The sequence below is a fragment of the Pristiophorus japonicus genome, chromosome 3 (assembly GCF_044704955.1).
Source record: "Pristiophorus japonicus isolate sPriJap1 chromosome 3, sPriJap1.hap1, whole genome shotgun sequence".
NCBI classification, from domain to species: domain Eukaryota; kingdom Metazoa; phylum Chordata; class Chondrichthyes; family Pristiophoridae; genus Pristiophorus; species Pristiophorus japonicus.
The window spans coordinates 61,518,340-61,534,397 of NC_091979.1; the positions used below are offsets into that span (position 1 = coordinate 61,518,340).

A 16,058-nucleotide genomic window follows, 5' to 3' on the forward strand; every position below is an offset into this window, starting at 1 on the left:
CAGCCTCAAAATACGGGGGAGCCAATTTAAAACCGAGTTGAGAAGGAATTTCTTCTCCCAGAGGGTTGTGAATCTGCGGAATTCTCTGCCCAAGGAAGCAGTTGAGGCTAGCTCATTGAATGTATTCAAATCACAGATAGATTTTTAACCAATAAGGGAATTAAGAGTTATGGGGAGCGGGCGGGTAAGTGGAGCTGAGTCCACGGCCAGATCAGCCATGATCTTGTTGAATGGCGGAGCAGGCTCGAGGGGCTAGATGGCCTACTCCTGTTCCTAATTCTTATGTTCTTATGTTCTTATGAGTCAGTAAATGCAACTGTGCTTTTCAGTGCATCTCCCCCTCTTTCTCTGTTGTCTTGCTCTCACTGTTGTAGAAATATATTTGTTGTGGAAATATGCTCTTATGTATAAGTAGAAAAGCAATATTACATTTGAAACCATGTACTACATATTACTATTGAAGTCATAGTTTTGATGTGTAAATATGACACACAATAAATTGCTAAACATTATTGTTAGATTTGGATACAAGTGCCATGTACTTAATCAGTTTTCAGTGCCACAGAATATAAAGGTAATACTGCAAAGATTTGGGACTAGAACCTCCACTTTCTTTTGCATGCTTAACGCCCATTTTACCGCTGAAATGACGAATAACGCCCATATATTGCCCAATTTGGCACAAAATAGAAACTGGTGGGCATTTTTCGGGAATTTATCGTCGATTGTTACTTTCCCCATGTGCTTAACGGCGAGAAAAAATATTACCGCCCGCCCACTTTTTTTTTGTGGGATCAGCAGAATAGGCGAATTCAACGGCCATAATATCGGCCAGCGTTACTTTCCACACGGAATTAACACCGAGATTCAATAGTAATGTCCGCCCAATTTTTTTGTCGTAAAGTGCATATTTACCGAAACTAGCGGCCATGAGATCGCCCAGAGTCAATTTCACCACCTCGCACACATAGCACCCACAATATCGCTCACCCAGAAAACCGCCCACAAAAAGTGGAACTAACGGGAACTAATCACAGCGTCATGGATGCCATGTTCTAGATCACATGCCATGTCCTTTAAAAGGCTGCGTGCTTCAATCTCGGTGGAGGTCGAATGTACTCTGCAGGTCGTTGGAGTTAATGTGAACATCTGTACAAACATCTTGACCATACTGTGACCAACTGGAATTGAATGGTTGTTTTCGTCGGGACATTCCTTGTTTGTGAGCAATCAGTGGAAAATAGAGAGCTACTGCAATGGGGCCTGTCCTTTCTCACCTCTTTTGGTGACCAAATACATGCAGCAGACTCGACATCGCCGAAGGAATGCTCCACTGCATTATGTGCCCAATGTAAGAAGTGACAGACAGATGAAGAAGACCAGATATTACACCCCCGCAAGTACAAGGAGAAGCATTTTTACCTCGACTTGCCCAACACCAACTGCCTTTGGAGACTGTGCTTCCACAAAGAGGTTATCACTGAGGTATGCCAGCTGATAAGGGCAGATCTGCGGCCTGCCAGCACCATCAGTCGAGGTCAAAGTCACCGCGACACTGTCGTTCTACGCCTCGGATTCTTTTCAGGCCACAGCTGGAGACATTTGCGGACTTTCTCAGCATGCCACACATCGCTGTTTTAGACAGGTCACTGAAGCCCTGTACATACACAGGAGGGACTTAATCAGCTTCCCTATGACCAGGGAGGCACAGAGTGAGAGGGCTCTAGGATTCTCCAGAATTGCAAACTTCCCCAAGGTGCAGGGAGCAATAGACTGTACGCACATTGCGATGCAGGCACCTTTTCAGGATGCAGAGGTTTTCAGGAACTGCAAGGGATTCCACTCCTGAATGTCCAACTGGTTGTCGACCACCAACAAATTATACTGGCAATGAATGCTCAATTTCTGGGCAGCATCCATGATGCTCATATCCTGCGTGAGAGCACTGTATCTGACTTGTTTAACTATGAGCCACAATGTCAATTCTGTATGATTGATGAGAAAGGATATGGCCACGCCACCCGGCTGATGACCCCCCTGCGTGACACCCACACCGAGGCCAAGAGGTGATACAACAAGAGTCACAGAGCAACTCGCAATATCATAGAGAAAACCATTGAAATGCTGAAGCAGCACTTTAGATGCTTGGACCACTCAGGAGGCGAGCTCCAATACCACCCTGGGCAGGTAGCTCAATTCGTGGTGGTGTGTTCCATGTTACACAACTTGGCTATCAGGAGGGGACAAGAATTGACTGATGAGTCTGACAGCACACCTCACCAGAGAGAGGAAGAGGAGGACGAGAAGGCGGATGCTGACATTTGGCCCAGACAATCAGGCTGATGCTGAAGCCATGCCCCCACCCCCCTGTAGACCTCATGAAAGGGCCCATGGTGGCATGATAGCTGCAAGTGCCTTACATCAGGAGCTCATCAATGATTGCTTTGCCTGAAAGAACATTGGTGTTATTTACAAGGCAGACACACTGCTGGGTGTGCAGGTCATACATCAATGGTGGGCATCACCTTGGTGACAGTTAAAGTTTAAATTGATTGAAGTTAAGTGTGATTATATCCTTTGATGATAAGGAATCACCAGTGTGTAATGGTGCAGCTATCTGAGCCAATGTGCTACAAGGTTTTGTTAAATAAAAAATATTTAAACTGAACATTAGTCTGAAATCATCAGTATTTCTGTACAAATCAACCCTTCCCCCCGCTTCTCTTCCCCACCTCTACCCCTTCCCTGCCTGACTCCAAGCCGCTTGGCCGAGGAGGTCCTCAGGCGATGCTTCATTGGGCGGGGGTGGGGGGGTGACGGCCGAAGCGCTGCTTGGACAGATACGGGAGAGGACGGTCCCGAGGTGGGAACATGCTCTGAGCCAGAAGCAAGATGTTGCTGCTGGCTCTTATGTGTGGTTGCCAATGGGGGTGCGTCACCTTGGGGTGCAGTGCGGCGCTCCGAGACCACTGGGAGCCCTCTGCCATCAGTGTTCCTGGCTACCAACTCCAGGGCCTTCTCCATCCCTTCCATGTTATATCTTATTTGTTGGACAAAAACTCGGTGCCAACTATGTTCTTGGTGCTTAGTAGGCTTTTTGCTACTGGTGAATCTACGTCGTGCAGACAAACACACACCACAGCCAATAATGCTTTCAGTGCCTCTGAGTTCCCCCTCTCTCTGTCTCCTCTTCATGCATGTCATGATGACCCTTGACCTCCCGAATCGCAGGAATCAAGCATTGCCATGCCTTTGCTAAGGACGGCCATACTTCACGACAGAAGGTCAAAAACTTTTACGCTACCACCCATTTGATATCACTTGCGGTAATGCCCATTTTCAAGAATGGAAACTAGGTGTTTTGAGAATGGGTGAGAAGATGGCAATCTGAAAACCCTTTTTTAATGCCCACGCTGGAAATAACGCCCATTTTTGGGTGATAAGTACAAAAGTGGAGGTTCTAGCTCTTGGTATGGGGACATTCGAGCTGACCTGTAAAAGTCGATTAAATCGGGCAATTTTAACCTGACCTGCCCATCGGGAAGCTGGCCAGATCGGGTACAGCTCTGGTTTTACACCCCATCCGATTGAAATCAATAGAGAATAATATTGGGTGTGGAATAAAACCAGTGTCGCACTGGAATTCGTGGGTTTCTGGCCTGGCAAAGGTGGGTTCAATTTACCCCCAGTTGCCTCTTAAGCTAGCTGTACACTAGTTTTATTTTCCTCAGAGCTCCGAAACCTCTCATTTCTTTGCCCAGGGTGCCTGCAGCAGCAAATAGCATTGTACTGTACAATTAAAATTCTTTCTTGGGAGATAGAATTTGTATTGACCGCATTCAAATTTGCTCCTTGAACCATTGGGTTATTATGTAGGGAGTGTTCAGTTGGACAATGGCTAGTGTGCAATACGATGAAGGAACGTATCCATGAGTACTAGGCCAAATAAAATGGCCCTTTTTATTTTAAAAATGTAACTCCCGAGTTAAAAAAATATGATGCTGCACTGGACGAGTTTCTAATCTGGTGAGTGTCTTCATGCCTCTCTCAAGGCTGGGCAGTGAAATATGTAAGTTTAGTACTCAACCCAGGTTTCCAACATCACGTGGCATCAAAATAAGACAAATTGGGTGGGGTGTATTATGGGCAGCCGATCTGCCTCTAAAGGGGGTTATAAAATTAGACATTTAACAGGTCTTACAATTAGAAGAGGTTTGTCGTTAATGAAATCGGACTATGTCTTAAAAATAAATGGCTGCATATTTGGCTAACTACTTTACAACGATAATGCCTCCCCTTTTTGTCTTAGAAGTAAAAATTCCAACAGTAATTAAGCTCTTTTTGTCTAATCTATTCATAGCATTTTACTAGGTCTTGCATGAGACAGTGATTGCTGTATCTCTCACCATAGACATGGTACTATGCATCCAGCTGTGAGGAAAGTAGACCTCCTGCTGGTTGAGAAATGAGCAGTGCTGGAATGCTTAACCTGGACACTACCTCCCTGCAGGAGGAGGATTAGCATCAAAGTAACTAATTAATTGTAAAAGAGGAAATTGAGCTTCAATTATTGTTACAGCAGGTGTATCTGCTGCCATTTGATTTTTTGGAAGAAAAATGCTGTTTTATTTAGTATGGGTAACTTATAAAAAGTGAAATGGCCATAGACATACTGGCCATAGTGGTACCAGCGACCCTGAGCAGTAAAACAAACTACACAAATCAAACAACAAACTCATAGGGGTCATTAAAAACTCAAATCTACTTCGTATGGATATTATTTTTTTTAAAAGCACCTGTTTTCAATTGTGATGGTCTGTCATTGCACTGCTGCCTAAGCTGGCTCAAGTGTTCCTCATTTTCCTTTATAGGTTGCAGTGAAACCATGTGGCTGCATAAATGGTGGAACATGTGTTACAAATATCAATTTCCCCCCAGGAAGTGGTGAATACCTCTGTGTGTGTCCTGTCGGTTTTGAAGGGAAGTTGTGCCAGGAAAACATAGATGAATGCAAATCAAATCCATGTGGTGTGGGCACCTGCGTGGATGGTGTCAACAGCTACTCATGCAAATGTCCAGCTGGTCTCACAGGTAGTAAGCCATATTACTAAGTGTAAATAATACCACAGATAAAAGTGCAAGTTCGATGAAATATGAATAGATGTGATCCAGTATATGTTGAATCTTTTGTAAAAATGAATAGAAATCAAAAGAGATCTGACAAATAATGATGATCTGCTCCTTCTTTCATTAACCCTTTTGCATTAAAGGCAGAGGACATTTATCTCCAGGAATGACCATGATTATAACATTGTGGTAGCATTGCTGTAATTATATGGCGTAATTAGGTGGTTATCCAAGGACAGTTCTCGTCTTATGAATAATTTTAAAGATTTTGTCCGATTTGCATAAGACTTCTTTGTATACAAGCTATCCTTTCTTTCCCTGGCCCTAAAATGCAAAGCCAATAGCAAAGTGGGAAGACTTTCAGGCCTACATCTCATGCTTGAATGTCATTGTTTTGCGAGTGGAGGGGGTGGGCGCTGACCATTCTAATATCTGCTCCTTTGGCTTGGTGTTTTTTCCCTGAAGTGAATCACCTTTGTCTGTTTTCTACGTTAAAGGTGCCATGTAGGTGCAAGATATTGCTGTTGTTGGCATCTCTGTTTTCTATGCGACCCAATGAAAGATAATCTCTGAATGTGCTAACATAGCCCTAACCACCAAAGTCATTAATCACAAGCTGCGTCAAAGGCAGCCTGATCCGACGATAGATCTGGAAAAAATAGTTCACCTATTCATAAATTACAGTGAAACATCTCTTCGACAGCCATTCACAAATTATTTTATGTACAAAGTAATAAATTACTCTTGCCATATCATTCACTTGTCTGTTTTTCTGCATGGATCAACAAAATCTCTGAGGGGTTTGCACTGTTGAATTGATATGAAATGTCAAATCTCTTGTCTGGCAGTTTTTTTAACAAAAGCTTTCCAGACTAAATGAGTTCTGACAGCAGTTACACCTCTTCCTGCTGTTTAAGCTGTTTAATTCAGCTTTTTAATAGTCCTAAACCCAGCTGGATGTTTTAGTTCGAACAATGCAGCTACATAACTATATGCAATCCTTTGAAAAAGGGTCTAAAAAATCTGTCTGAAAAGATTCTAATATAAGCAATGCACACCAATTCATTTTCTGCTATCTAATATTGATTTTTAATTGCATTTTGTGGTCAGTATACAGTGCCTAGTGTCCGATTTTACAAACCCTCCCCGTTCACTCTCAAAAAATGAGGTGTAGGACTTAAAATCTTCTCACTTTGCTATTGGCTTTGCATTTTAGAAACATAGAAAATAGGTGCAGGAGTAGGTCAGTCGGCCCTTCGAGCCTGCACCACTATTCAATAAGATCATGGCTGATCATTCACCTCAGTACCCCTTTCCTGTTTTCCCTCCATACCCCTTGATCCCTTTAGCCGTAAGGGCCATATCTAACTCCCTCTTGAATATATCCAATGAACTGGCATCAACAGCTCTCTGCGGTAGAGAATTCCACAAATTAACAACTCTCTAAGTGAAGAAGTTTCTCCTCATCTCAGTCCTAAATGGCTTACCCCTTATCCTTAGACTGTGTCCCCTGGTTCTGGACTTCCCCAACATCGGGAACATTCTTCCTGCATCTCACCTGTCCAGTCCCGTCAGAATTTTATATGTTTCTATGAGATTCCCTCTCATCCTTCTAAAGTCCAGTGAATAAAGGCCCAGTAGATCCAGTCTCTCCTCATATGTCAGTCCAGCCATCCCGGGAATCAGTCGGGTGAACCTTCGCTGCACTCCCTCAATAGCAAGAATGGCTTTCCTCTGATTAGGAGGCCAAAACTGAACACAATATTCCAGGTGAGGCCTCACCAAGGCCCTGTATAACTGCAGTAAGACCTCCCTGCTCCTATACTCAAATCCCCTAGCTATGAAGGCCAACATTCCATTTGCCGCCTTCACCACCTGCTGTACCTGCATGCCAACTTTCAATGACTGATGTACCATGACACCCAGGTCTCATTGCACCTCCCCTTTTCCTAATCTGCCGCCATTCAGATAATATTCTACCTTCGCGTTTTTTGCCCCCAAAGTGGATAACCTCACATTTATCCACATTATATTGCATCTGCCATCCATTTGCCCATTCACCTAACCTGTCTTAAGTCATCCTGCAGCCTCTTAGCGTCCTCCTCACAGCTCACACCGCCACCCAGTTTAGTGTCATCTGCAAACTTGGAGATATTACACTCAATTCTTTCATCCAAGTGCTTTAATTTTGCACACCAATCTCTTGTGTGGGACCTTGTCAAAAGCATTTTGAAAGTCTAAATACACCACATCCACTGGTTCTCCCTTGTCCACTCTAGTAGTTACATCCTCAAAAAATTCCAGAAGATTTGTCAAGCATGATTTCCCTTTCATAAATCCACGTTGACTTGGACCGATCCTATCACTGCTTTCCAAATGCGCTGTTATTTCATCTTTAATAATTGATTCCAACATTTACCCCACTACTGACATCAGGCTAACTGGTCTATAGTTAACCGTTTGCTTTCTCCCTCCTTTTTTAAAAAGTGGTGTTATATGAGCTACCCTCCAGTCCATAGGAAGTGATCCAGAGTTGATAGACTGTTGGAAAATGATCACCAATGCACTATTTCTAGGGCCACTTCCTTAAGTACTCTGGGATGCAGATGCCGGGAATTTATCGGCCTTCAATCCCATCAATTTCCCTAACACAATTTTCCACCTAATAAAGATATCCTTTAGTTTCTCCTTCTCACTATGTGTGCAATAAAGGTACTGTAGTTATCATGGGCGACTTTAATCTACATATAGATTGGGCTAACCAAACTTGTTGCAATACACTGAAGGAGGATTTCATGGAGTGTATTAGGGATGGTTTTCTGGACCAATATGTTGAGGAACCAACTAGAGGGCTGGCCATCCTCGACTGGGTGATGTGTAATGAGAAAGGACTAATTAGCAATCTTGTTGTGTGAGGCCCCTTGGGGAAGATTGACCATAATATGGTAGAATTCTTTATTAAGATGGAGAGTGACACAGTTAATTCAGAGACTAGGGTCCTGAACTTAAGGAATTTTGGGGCCAGGGAAAGAAAGGAGAGCTTATATAAAAAGATGGTATGCAGTATTGTTACAGGTTTGTTACACAGTACTAACAGTACATTAAAGTTGTTGTAACTGTTCAGCACATGCTGAAAACTACATCCTTTGAGAATTCGGATAATTTAGTGGCATCTCTCAGGAGATAGTAATGGAACAAGTAAAGAAACAAAAGATGGGTCTAGAGGAGGTATAAATTGGAATGGCAGAATCATTAGCAGCTGCTGTCCTCAAAAATCAGGGCAGTGGTTATGATCTGAAATTGTTGGAACTCAGTTGTTGAGACCCAAAGATTGTAAAGTGCCGAATTGAAAGGCTAAGATGAGATTTTTATTTAAAAACTTATGTGGAAATCTATTAGGAAGAGCAAGAGTGCTCCTCCGGCACCCGAAACAAGTCTTTAGGCCTCCCAAGCCCTGGCCTTGACTCTTCCTCTCCAACCAGCTTTGGCTTGCAATCCGCCCCCCTGTCTTCCAGCAGCACTTGCCTTATGCCATAGACCATTCCCTTTGGACCTTGATGGTGTCTCGTTCCCACTCCCACCGGCTGGCCTGATGTCATTACTGGGCAGGAGACAAATTTTAAAAATTTAAATGGAGGTGGGATTCATTCTCTAGCTGTTGAAAATAGATAATCTGGTCCCAGTCAAGGACATGGCCTAGCCATTCTTGTGCCAGGTCCAAAATCCATCCACTGAGAATATTTTCTGGGAATTCTCCATTGCACCAAATTGGGCAGAGGACCAATAGGCTTTACAGGATTTTCAGAGGTTTCTTCCCAAGCTGATAACATTGTTACAACTCTAGGTACTTCTGGTCTTCTGTTTGTTTTCTCTGGGGGTCTGTGAAGGACAGACTATGTAAAGGGGCTATTTTCGAAGCTCTGGCCCAGCCATGAATTGTGTGTGCTTGCTAGATTCCAGGCCATACTTCCCCAGAGTTGGCTATCTAGTAATAATGCCTGAGAATGCCGAGCTTCATGTTTAAGAGGTGAAGGTGTTTGAAGAGTGTTTGGGGGGCTAAATTGGGTTGCCCCCATTCGTGGGCGGGAACCGAGGAGGACGGGACTTCCTGTGCCTGGCACGGAAGTCACGTCCCGGCCGCGGAATTGCGGTTAACACCCCTCACAGGAAGTGGAACGCAATGTCGCGTGCTCCTATTCCCTTTGGGGCGGGTTCAGCGGCGCTACATGGCTTCTCCACATTGTATTGGCGCGTTTCAACGCCACTCCCCTTCCGTTAAAGGGGAGGAATCCATTAAAGAGGAGAGATGCTGCAAACTCTGCACAGCCATTTCAAAGCTAACGCTAAAAGTTGCAACACAAGTTAGCAAGGCCATAAAAAAGAATTGAAAAGTAGTGAAGTTATGCTAAACCTGTATCGAACCTTGGTTAGACCACACCGAGTACTGCATACAATTCTGGGCGTCATGCTATAAAAAAGGATATAGGAGAGGGTGCAGAGAATATTTATAAGGATGATACCAGAAATGCGAGGGTATATATATCAGCAAAGGATGGGCAGGCTGAGTCTCTTTCATCTCAATAGAGGTCTTTAAAATTATGAAAGGTTTTGATAGAGTAGATACAGAGAGAATGTTTCCACTTGTGGGGAAGAGCATAATTAGAGGCCATCAATATAAGGTAGTCACCAAGAAATCCAATAGGGAATTCAAAAGAAAATTATTTACCCAAAGAGTGGTGAGAATGTGGAACTAGCTACCACAGGGAGTGGTTGAAGCACATGGTATAAATGCATTTAAGGGAAGGCTAGACAAGCATATGTGGGAGAAGGGAATAGATTTAGATGAGGAAAGACTGGAGGAGGCTCGAGTGGAGCATAAACATCGACATGGACTGGTTGGGCCAAATTGTCTGTTGCTGTGCCATAAATCCTATATAATCCTATGTAATCACTGGGCCACCAGGGCTACATAGTGTAGTGGTCGCAGCCCGACACCAAGACAGAGTGCCAGACTGCACGATGGTGGTCCGGACTATGCGACAGCAAAGCAACACAGGCCAACAGGTGAGTCAGCCCAAGAAAAAAAATGGCGGTGCGCGGTGCAGCTTACCTCCCCTTTTAATGTCTGCCCCACGAGCGGAGGTCGGCCTAGTTCGTGACCCACAAGGCTGGCGTTGATATCGCCCACGGCAGCCTCGCAGGGCGCTGGCCAATTTCAGCTGCGAGGCGGAAAGGGTTCGACGCAGGGCGATGACATCATTAGCAGAGTCATGGCAGCCCGGGACGCTGCCAGTGGGGCACGGCACTGCCGTGTTCGCGCCTCTGCTAACTCCCACACAGTTTCACGGGAGCCGGTAACGACCCCCCTCCCCTCACCCTGCCCCCAACCTGAGCGAAAACAATTTTGCGCCCCCGGAGGCGCTAACAGGAGGTGCAAAACAAGGACATTTCGGCCCCTTTCAGTTTTCCTGCCTGATCATAAGAACATGAAGATGGGCCCATTCATGTCTTTGAATTGACTTGACCCAACATCTGAAAAATGTAGGGGAGCTAGAGATGTACTTTCATATTTGTTGTGCTTTCTCTCCCCAGAAAGAGTATGAGCATCCATCTATCTAGATCAACATATATGCTAGGGCAGTGTTGGGCCAAAATTTTTTTGTATAACCCAACAGGTATTAAAAGTCAGATCTTCACTATGAAAATCAGTACGATTCCTGATCGTGTGTGAGTGAGAGGAGGGGTATTTTCAATGAGGTATCTGCACATGGTTTAGTAATATTTAAGCTTGTATCCTGAGAGTCAGCCTAACACCTTGTTTTTTTTTGCTGCTATAACAGGCTCTTAATCATGCCTGATCATCCATCAATTACCCTTCAGCTCGCCTTTGTAACCTACCCCATCTCCAGTACTGATGCCTAACTCCCACACTTTTTGGCGACCCTGAATTTATACATCTTCCCTGTGAATCCTGCTCATCTATTTTCGGCTGTACTGTTGGAGACCCAATAGTTGCCCAGCATTAGCCTGAGAAGCTACCAAAACACTTCTTAAGGGGCATGTTATTGCCATCTCCTCAACCAAGATGTGTAGGGTACTGAAAAGCCAGAGAGATCCAGAGCAAAGACTAGCGGCACTAGAAGTCCAACACAAAAGACACCAAGGGAAAAAATTCTTAACATACATCCTGCAATAATAAACACAGATCAGAACTGTGGCTTGTCCAAGGCACTTTAATTGGTGGATGGGTTATGTCCTCCTGTGCTCATATGCTATTGGTTCATTGACTGCTGGAAGTACTGTATCTGTATCTGTGTTAGTGTCTGTCCGCTGGGCAGGCCACATAGTCTGCATGCCAGACACGAAACTCCCAAAACAAGTGTTCTACTCGGAGCTCCTTCACGGCAAACAAGCAAAAGGTGGGCAGAGGAAACGCTATAAAATGCAACATCCCCACTGACACCTGGGAATCCCTAGTCCAAGACCGCCCTAAGTGGAGGAAGTGCATCCAAGAGGGCGCTGAGCACCTCGAGTCTTGTCGCCGAGAGCATGCAGAAATCAAGCGCAGGCCGCGGAAAGAGCGTTCGGCAAACCAGTCCCACCCACCCCTTCCCTCAACGACTATCTGTCCCACCTGTGACAGAGTCTGCGGCTCTCGTATTGGACTGTTCAGCCACCAAAGAACTCACTTCAGGAGTGGAAGCAAGTCATCCTCGATTCCGAGGGACTGCCTATGATGATGAGTGGTTTCATGTGACCTGTATTGGGATGTATGATAAAGCAGTCCTGTTTGCTGCAATTGATCTTTAGGGCAGAAAGGGATATATATTAACAATATACCACAGAAATGTTACCTCACAGTCAAAATTATTACATATGTTTAAATATTGAAGGGCAGATATTATACATAAAGCACTCATAGGTTGCTAACATGTTGTACATATATGCTTCATATTAGTTGATATCAGAAGACATTAGATAGAAGGGGAGGTGATTATGATACAGTTGTAGATAGCTCATCACCTTCTGTCACTATCACCCCTCCTGTTCCCACGATGAAACCTTCTGCCTTTTCCAGCTCTGTAAGGGTGTTTCGTTGTGTGACTATCTGTCTGTGATCGTCCCGACCTCATAGATGGAACACAATTTTTTCTATTATACCTCTTTTAGAGCTTGGGGCTGAAATTCGGCCTCCCGGTAAGGCCTCTGGCCGCCTGAAAGCGGCAGCCACGGGGCGGCACGGAATGGCCGCCGACTTGCGGTGGACTGGCCGACATTCGCGGAATTGACCTCGAAAGATCCACCCCGCTGCCCACCCACCCCCCACCCCCCCCACTTCCTGCGGATGCGTCCTTAACGACGCCATCAGAGACACCGCAGCGGCTCCGCCCCGGAAGGAAAGTCTTCTGGTCATAAGGTCTACTGGTCGCCTGTCGGTGCCCCCGACAGTTTTTTGGGTCGGTGCACAGTGCCGGCTCAAGACGACCAGCAGACTTTAAAGGCGTGTTGCATGCATCGCCATTTTTTGGGCCGAGAATTTTTCGGACTTCTCACAAGTTTGTCAGTTGCTCTTTTCAGAGTGGCATTGAGTGCTAGTGAGCTAGAAACATAGAAACATAGAAAATAGGTGCAGGAGTAGGCTATTCGGCCCTTCGAGCCTGCACCACCATTCGATAAGATCATGTCTGATCATTCCCTCAGTACCCCTTTCCTGCTTTCTCTCCATACCCCTTGATCTCTTTAGCCGTAAGGGCCATATCTAACTCCCTCTTGAATATATCCAATGAACTGGCATCAACAACTCTCTGCGGTAGGGAATTCCACAGGTTTACAACTCTCTGAGTGAAGAAGTTTTTCCTCATCTCAGTCCTAAATGGCCTATCCCTTATCCTAAGACTGTGGCCCCTGGTCCTGGACATCCCCAACATCGGCAACAATCTACCCACATCCAAATTGTCCCGTCCCGTCAGAATCTTGTATGTTTCTATGAGATCCCCTCTCATTCTTCTAAACTCCAATGTATAAAGGCCCAGTTGATCCAGTCTCTCCTCATATGTCAGTCCAGCCATCACGGGAATCAGTCTGGTGAACCTTCGCTGCACTCCCTCAATAGCAAGAACGTCCTTCCTCAGATTAGGAGACCAAAACTGAACACAATATTCCAGGTGAGGCCTCACCAAGGCCCTGTACAACTGCAGTAAGACCTCCCTGCTCCTATACTCAAATCCCCTAGCTATGAAGGCCAACATACCATTTGCCTTCTTTACCACCTGCTATACCTGTATGCCAACTTTCAAAGACTGATGAACCATGACACCCAGGTCTCGTTGCCCCTCCCCTTTTCCTAATCTGCCACGATTCAGATAATATTTTGTCTTTGCGTTTTTGCCCCCAAAGTGGATAACCTCACATGTATCTACATTATACTGCATCTGCCATGCATTTGCCCACTCACCTAACCTGTCTTAAGTCACCCTGCAGCCTTTTAGCATCCCCCTCACAGTTCACACCGCCACCCAGTTTAGTGTCATCTGAAAACTTGGAGATATTACACTCAATTCCTTCATCCAAATCATTGATGTACATTGTAAAGAGCTGGGGTCCCAGCACTGAGCCCTGCGGCACTCCACGAGTCACTGCCTGCCATTCTGAAAAGGCCCCATTTATCCCGACTCTCTGCTTCCTGTCTGCCAACCAGTTCTCTATCCACGTCAGTATATTACCCCCAATACCATGTGCTTTGATTTTGCACATCAATCTCTTGTGTGGGACCTTGTCAAAAGCCTTTTGAAAGTTAAAATACACCACATCCACTGGTTCTCCCTTGTCCACTCTACTAGTTACATCCTCAAAAAATTCCAGAAGATTTGTCAAGCATGATTTCCCCTTCAGAAATCCATGCTGACTTGGACCGATCCTGTCACTGCTTTCCAAATGCGCTGCTATTTCATCCTTAATAATTGATTCCAACATTTTCCCCACCACTGATGTCAGGCTAACCGGTCTATAATTATCCGCTTTCTCTCACCCTCCCTTTTTAAAAAGTGGTGTTACATGAGCTACCCTCTAGTCCATAGGAACTGATCCCGAGTCGATAGACTGTTGGAAAATGATCAGCAATGCATCCACTATTTCTAGGGCCACTTGCTTAAGTACTCTGGGATGCAGACTATCAGGCCCTGGGGATTTATTGACCTTCAATCCCATCAATTTCTTGAACACAATTTTTCGCCTAATAAGGATATCCTTCAGTTCCTCCTTCTCACGAGACCCTCGGTCCCCTAGTACTTTCGGAAGGTTATTTGTGTCTTCCTTCGTGAAGACAGAACCAAAGTATTTGTTCAATTGGTCTGTCACTTCTTTGTTCCCCATTATAAATTCACCTGAATCCGACTGCAAGGGACCTACGTTTGTCTTCACTAATCTTTTTCTCTTCACATAACTACAGAAGCTTTTGCAGTCAGTTTTTATGTTCCCGGCAATCTTCTTCTCGTACTCTATTTTCCCCCTCTTAATTAAACCCTTTGTCTTACTCTGCTGAATTCTAAATTTCTCCCAGTCCTCAGGTCTGCTGCTTTTTCTGGCCAATTTATATGCCTCTCCCTTGGATTCAACACTATCCGTAATTTCCCTTGTTAGCCACAGTTGAGCCATCTTTCCCATTTTATTTTTACTCCAGACAGGGATGTACAATTGCTGGAGTTCATCCATGTTATCTTTAAATGTTTGCCATTGCCTATCCACCGTCAAACCTTTAAGTATCATTTGCCACTCTATTTTAGCTAATTCACACCTCAAACCATCGATGTTACCTTTCCTTAAGTTCAGGACCCTAGTTTCTGAATTAACTTTGTCACTCTCCATCCAAATAAAGAATTCTACCATATTATGGTCACTCTTCCCCAAGGGGTCTCACACAACTAGATTGCTAATTAGTCCTTTCTCATTACACATCACCCAGTCTAGGATGGCAAGCTCCCTGGTTGGTTCCTCCACATATTGGCCTAGAAAACCATCCCTAATACACGCCAGGAAATCCTCCCCCACCGCATTGCTACTAGTTTAGTTCGCCCAATCAATATGTAGATTAAAGTCACCCATGATAACTGCTGTACCTTTATTGCTTACTACTACTGTTTGGTGGTCTGTACACAACTCCCACTAGCGTTTTCTGCCCCTTGGTATTCCGCAGCTCCACCCATATCGATTCCGCATCATCCAAGCTGATGCCCTTTCTTACTATTGCATTAATTTCCTCTTAAACCAGCAGTGCCACCCTGCCTCCTTTTCCTTTCTGTCTATCCTTCCTAAATGTTGAATACCCCTGGATGTTGAGTTCCCAGCCTTGGTCTCCCTGGAGCCATGTCTCCGTGATGCCAATTACATCATATCTGTTAACTGCTATCTGCGCAGTTAATTCATCCACCTTATTCCGAATACTCCTCGAATTGAGGCACAGAGCCTTCAGGCTTGTCTTTCTAACACACTTTGCCCCTGTAGAGTTTTGCTGCAATGTGACCCTTTTTGCTTTTTGCCTTAGGTTTCTCTGCCCTCCACTTTTACTTTTCTTCTTTCTATCTTTTGCTTCTGGCCCCATTCTACTTCCCTCTGTCTCCCTGCATAGGTTCCCATCCCCCTGCCAAATTAGTTTAACCCCTCCCCAACAGCACTAGCAAGCACTCCCCCGAGGACATTGGTCCTGGTCCTGCCCAGGTGCAGACCGTCTGGTTTGTACTGGTCCCACCTCCCCCGGAACCGGTTCCAATGTCCCAGGAATTTGAATCCCTCCCTGCTGCACCATTCCTCAAACCACGAATGCATCTGAGCTATCTTGCGATTCCTACTCTGACTAGCATGTGGCACTGGTAGCAATCCTGAGATTACTACTTTTAAGGTCCTACTTTTTAATTTAGCTCCTAGCTCCCTAAATT

The 16,058-nt window shown here is 44.9% G+C and overlaps 1 protein-coding gene across 1 annotated transcript in view; it reads left to right on the forward strand.

Annotated features, from left to right (window-relative positions):
* Positions 1-16,058, forward strand: part of LOC139259736 (von Willebrand factor D and EGF domain-containing protein) — a 446,188-nt gene that overhangs the window by 275,843 nt on the left and 154,287 nt on the right. The window contains exon 18 of the mRNA XM_070875369.1: positions 4,872-5,091. Within this exon, the coding sequence (XP_070731470.1) occupies positions 4,872-5,091 (220 nt within the window). The remainder of the gene's footprint in view (positions 1-4,871; positions 5,092-16,058) is intronic.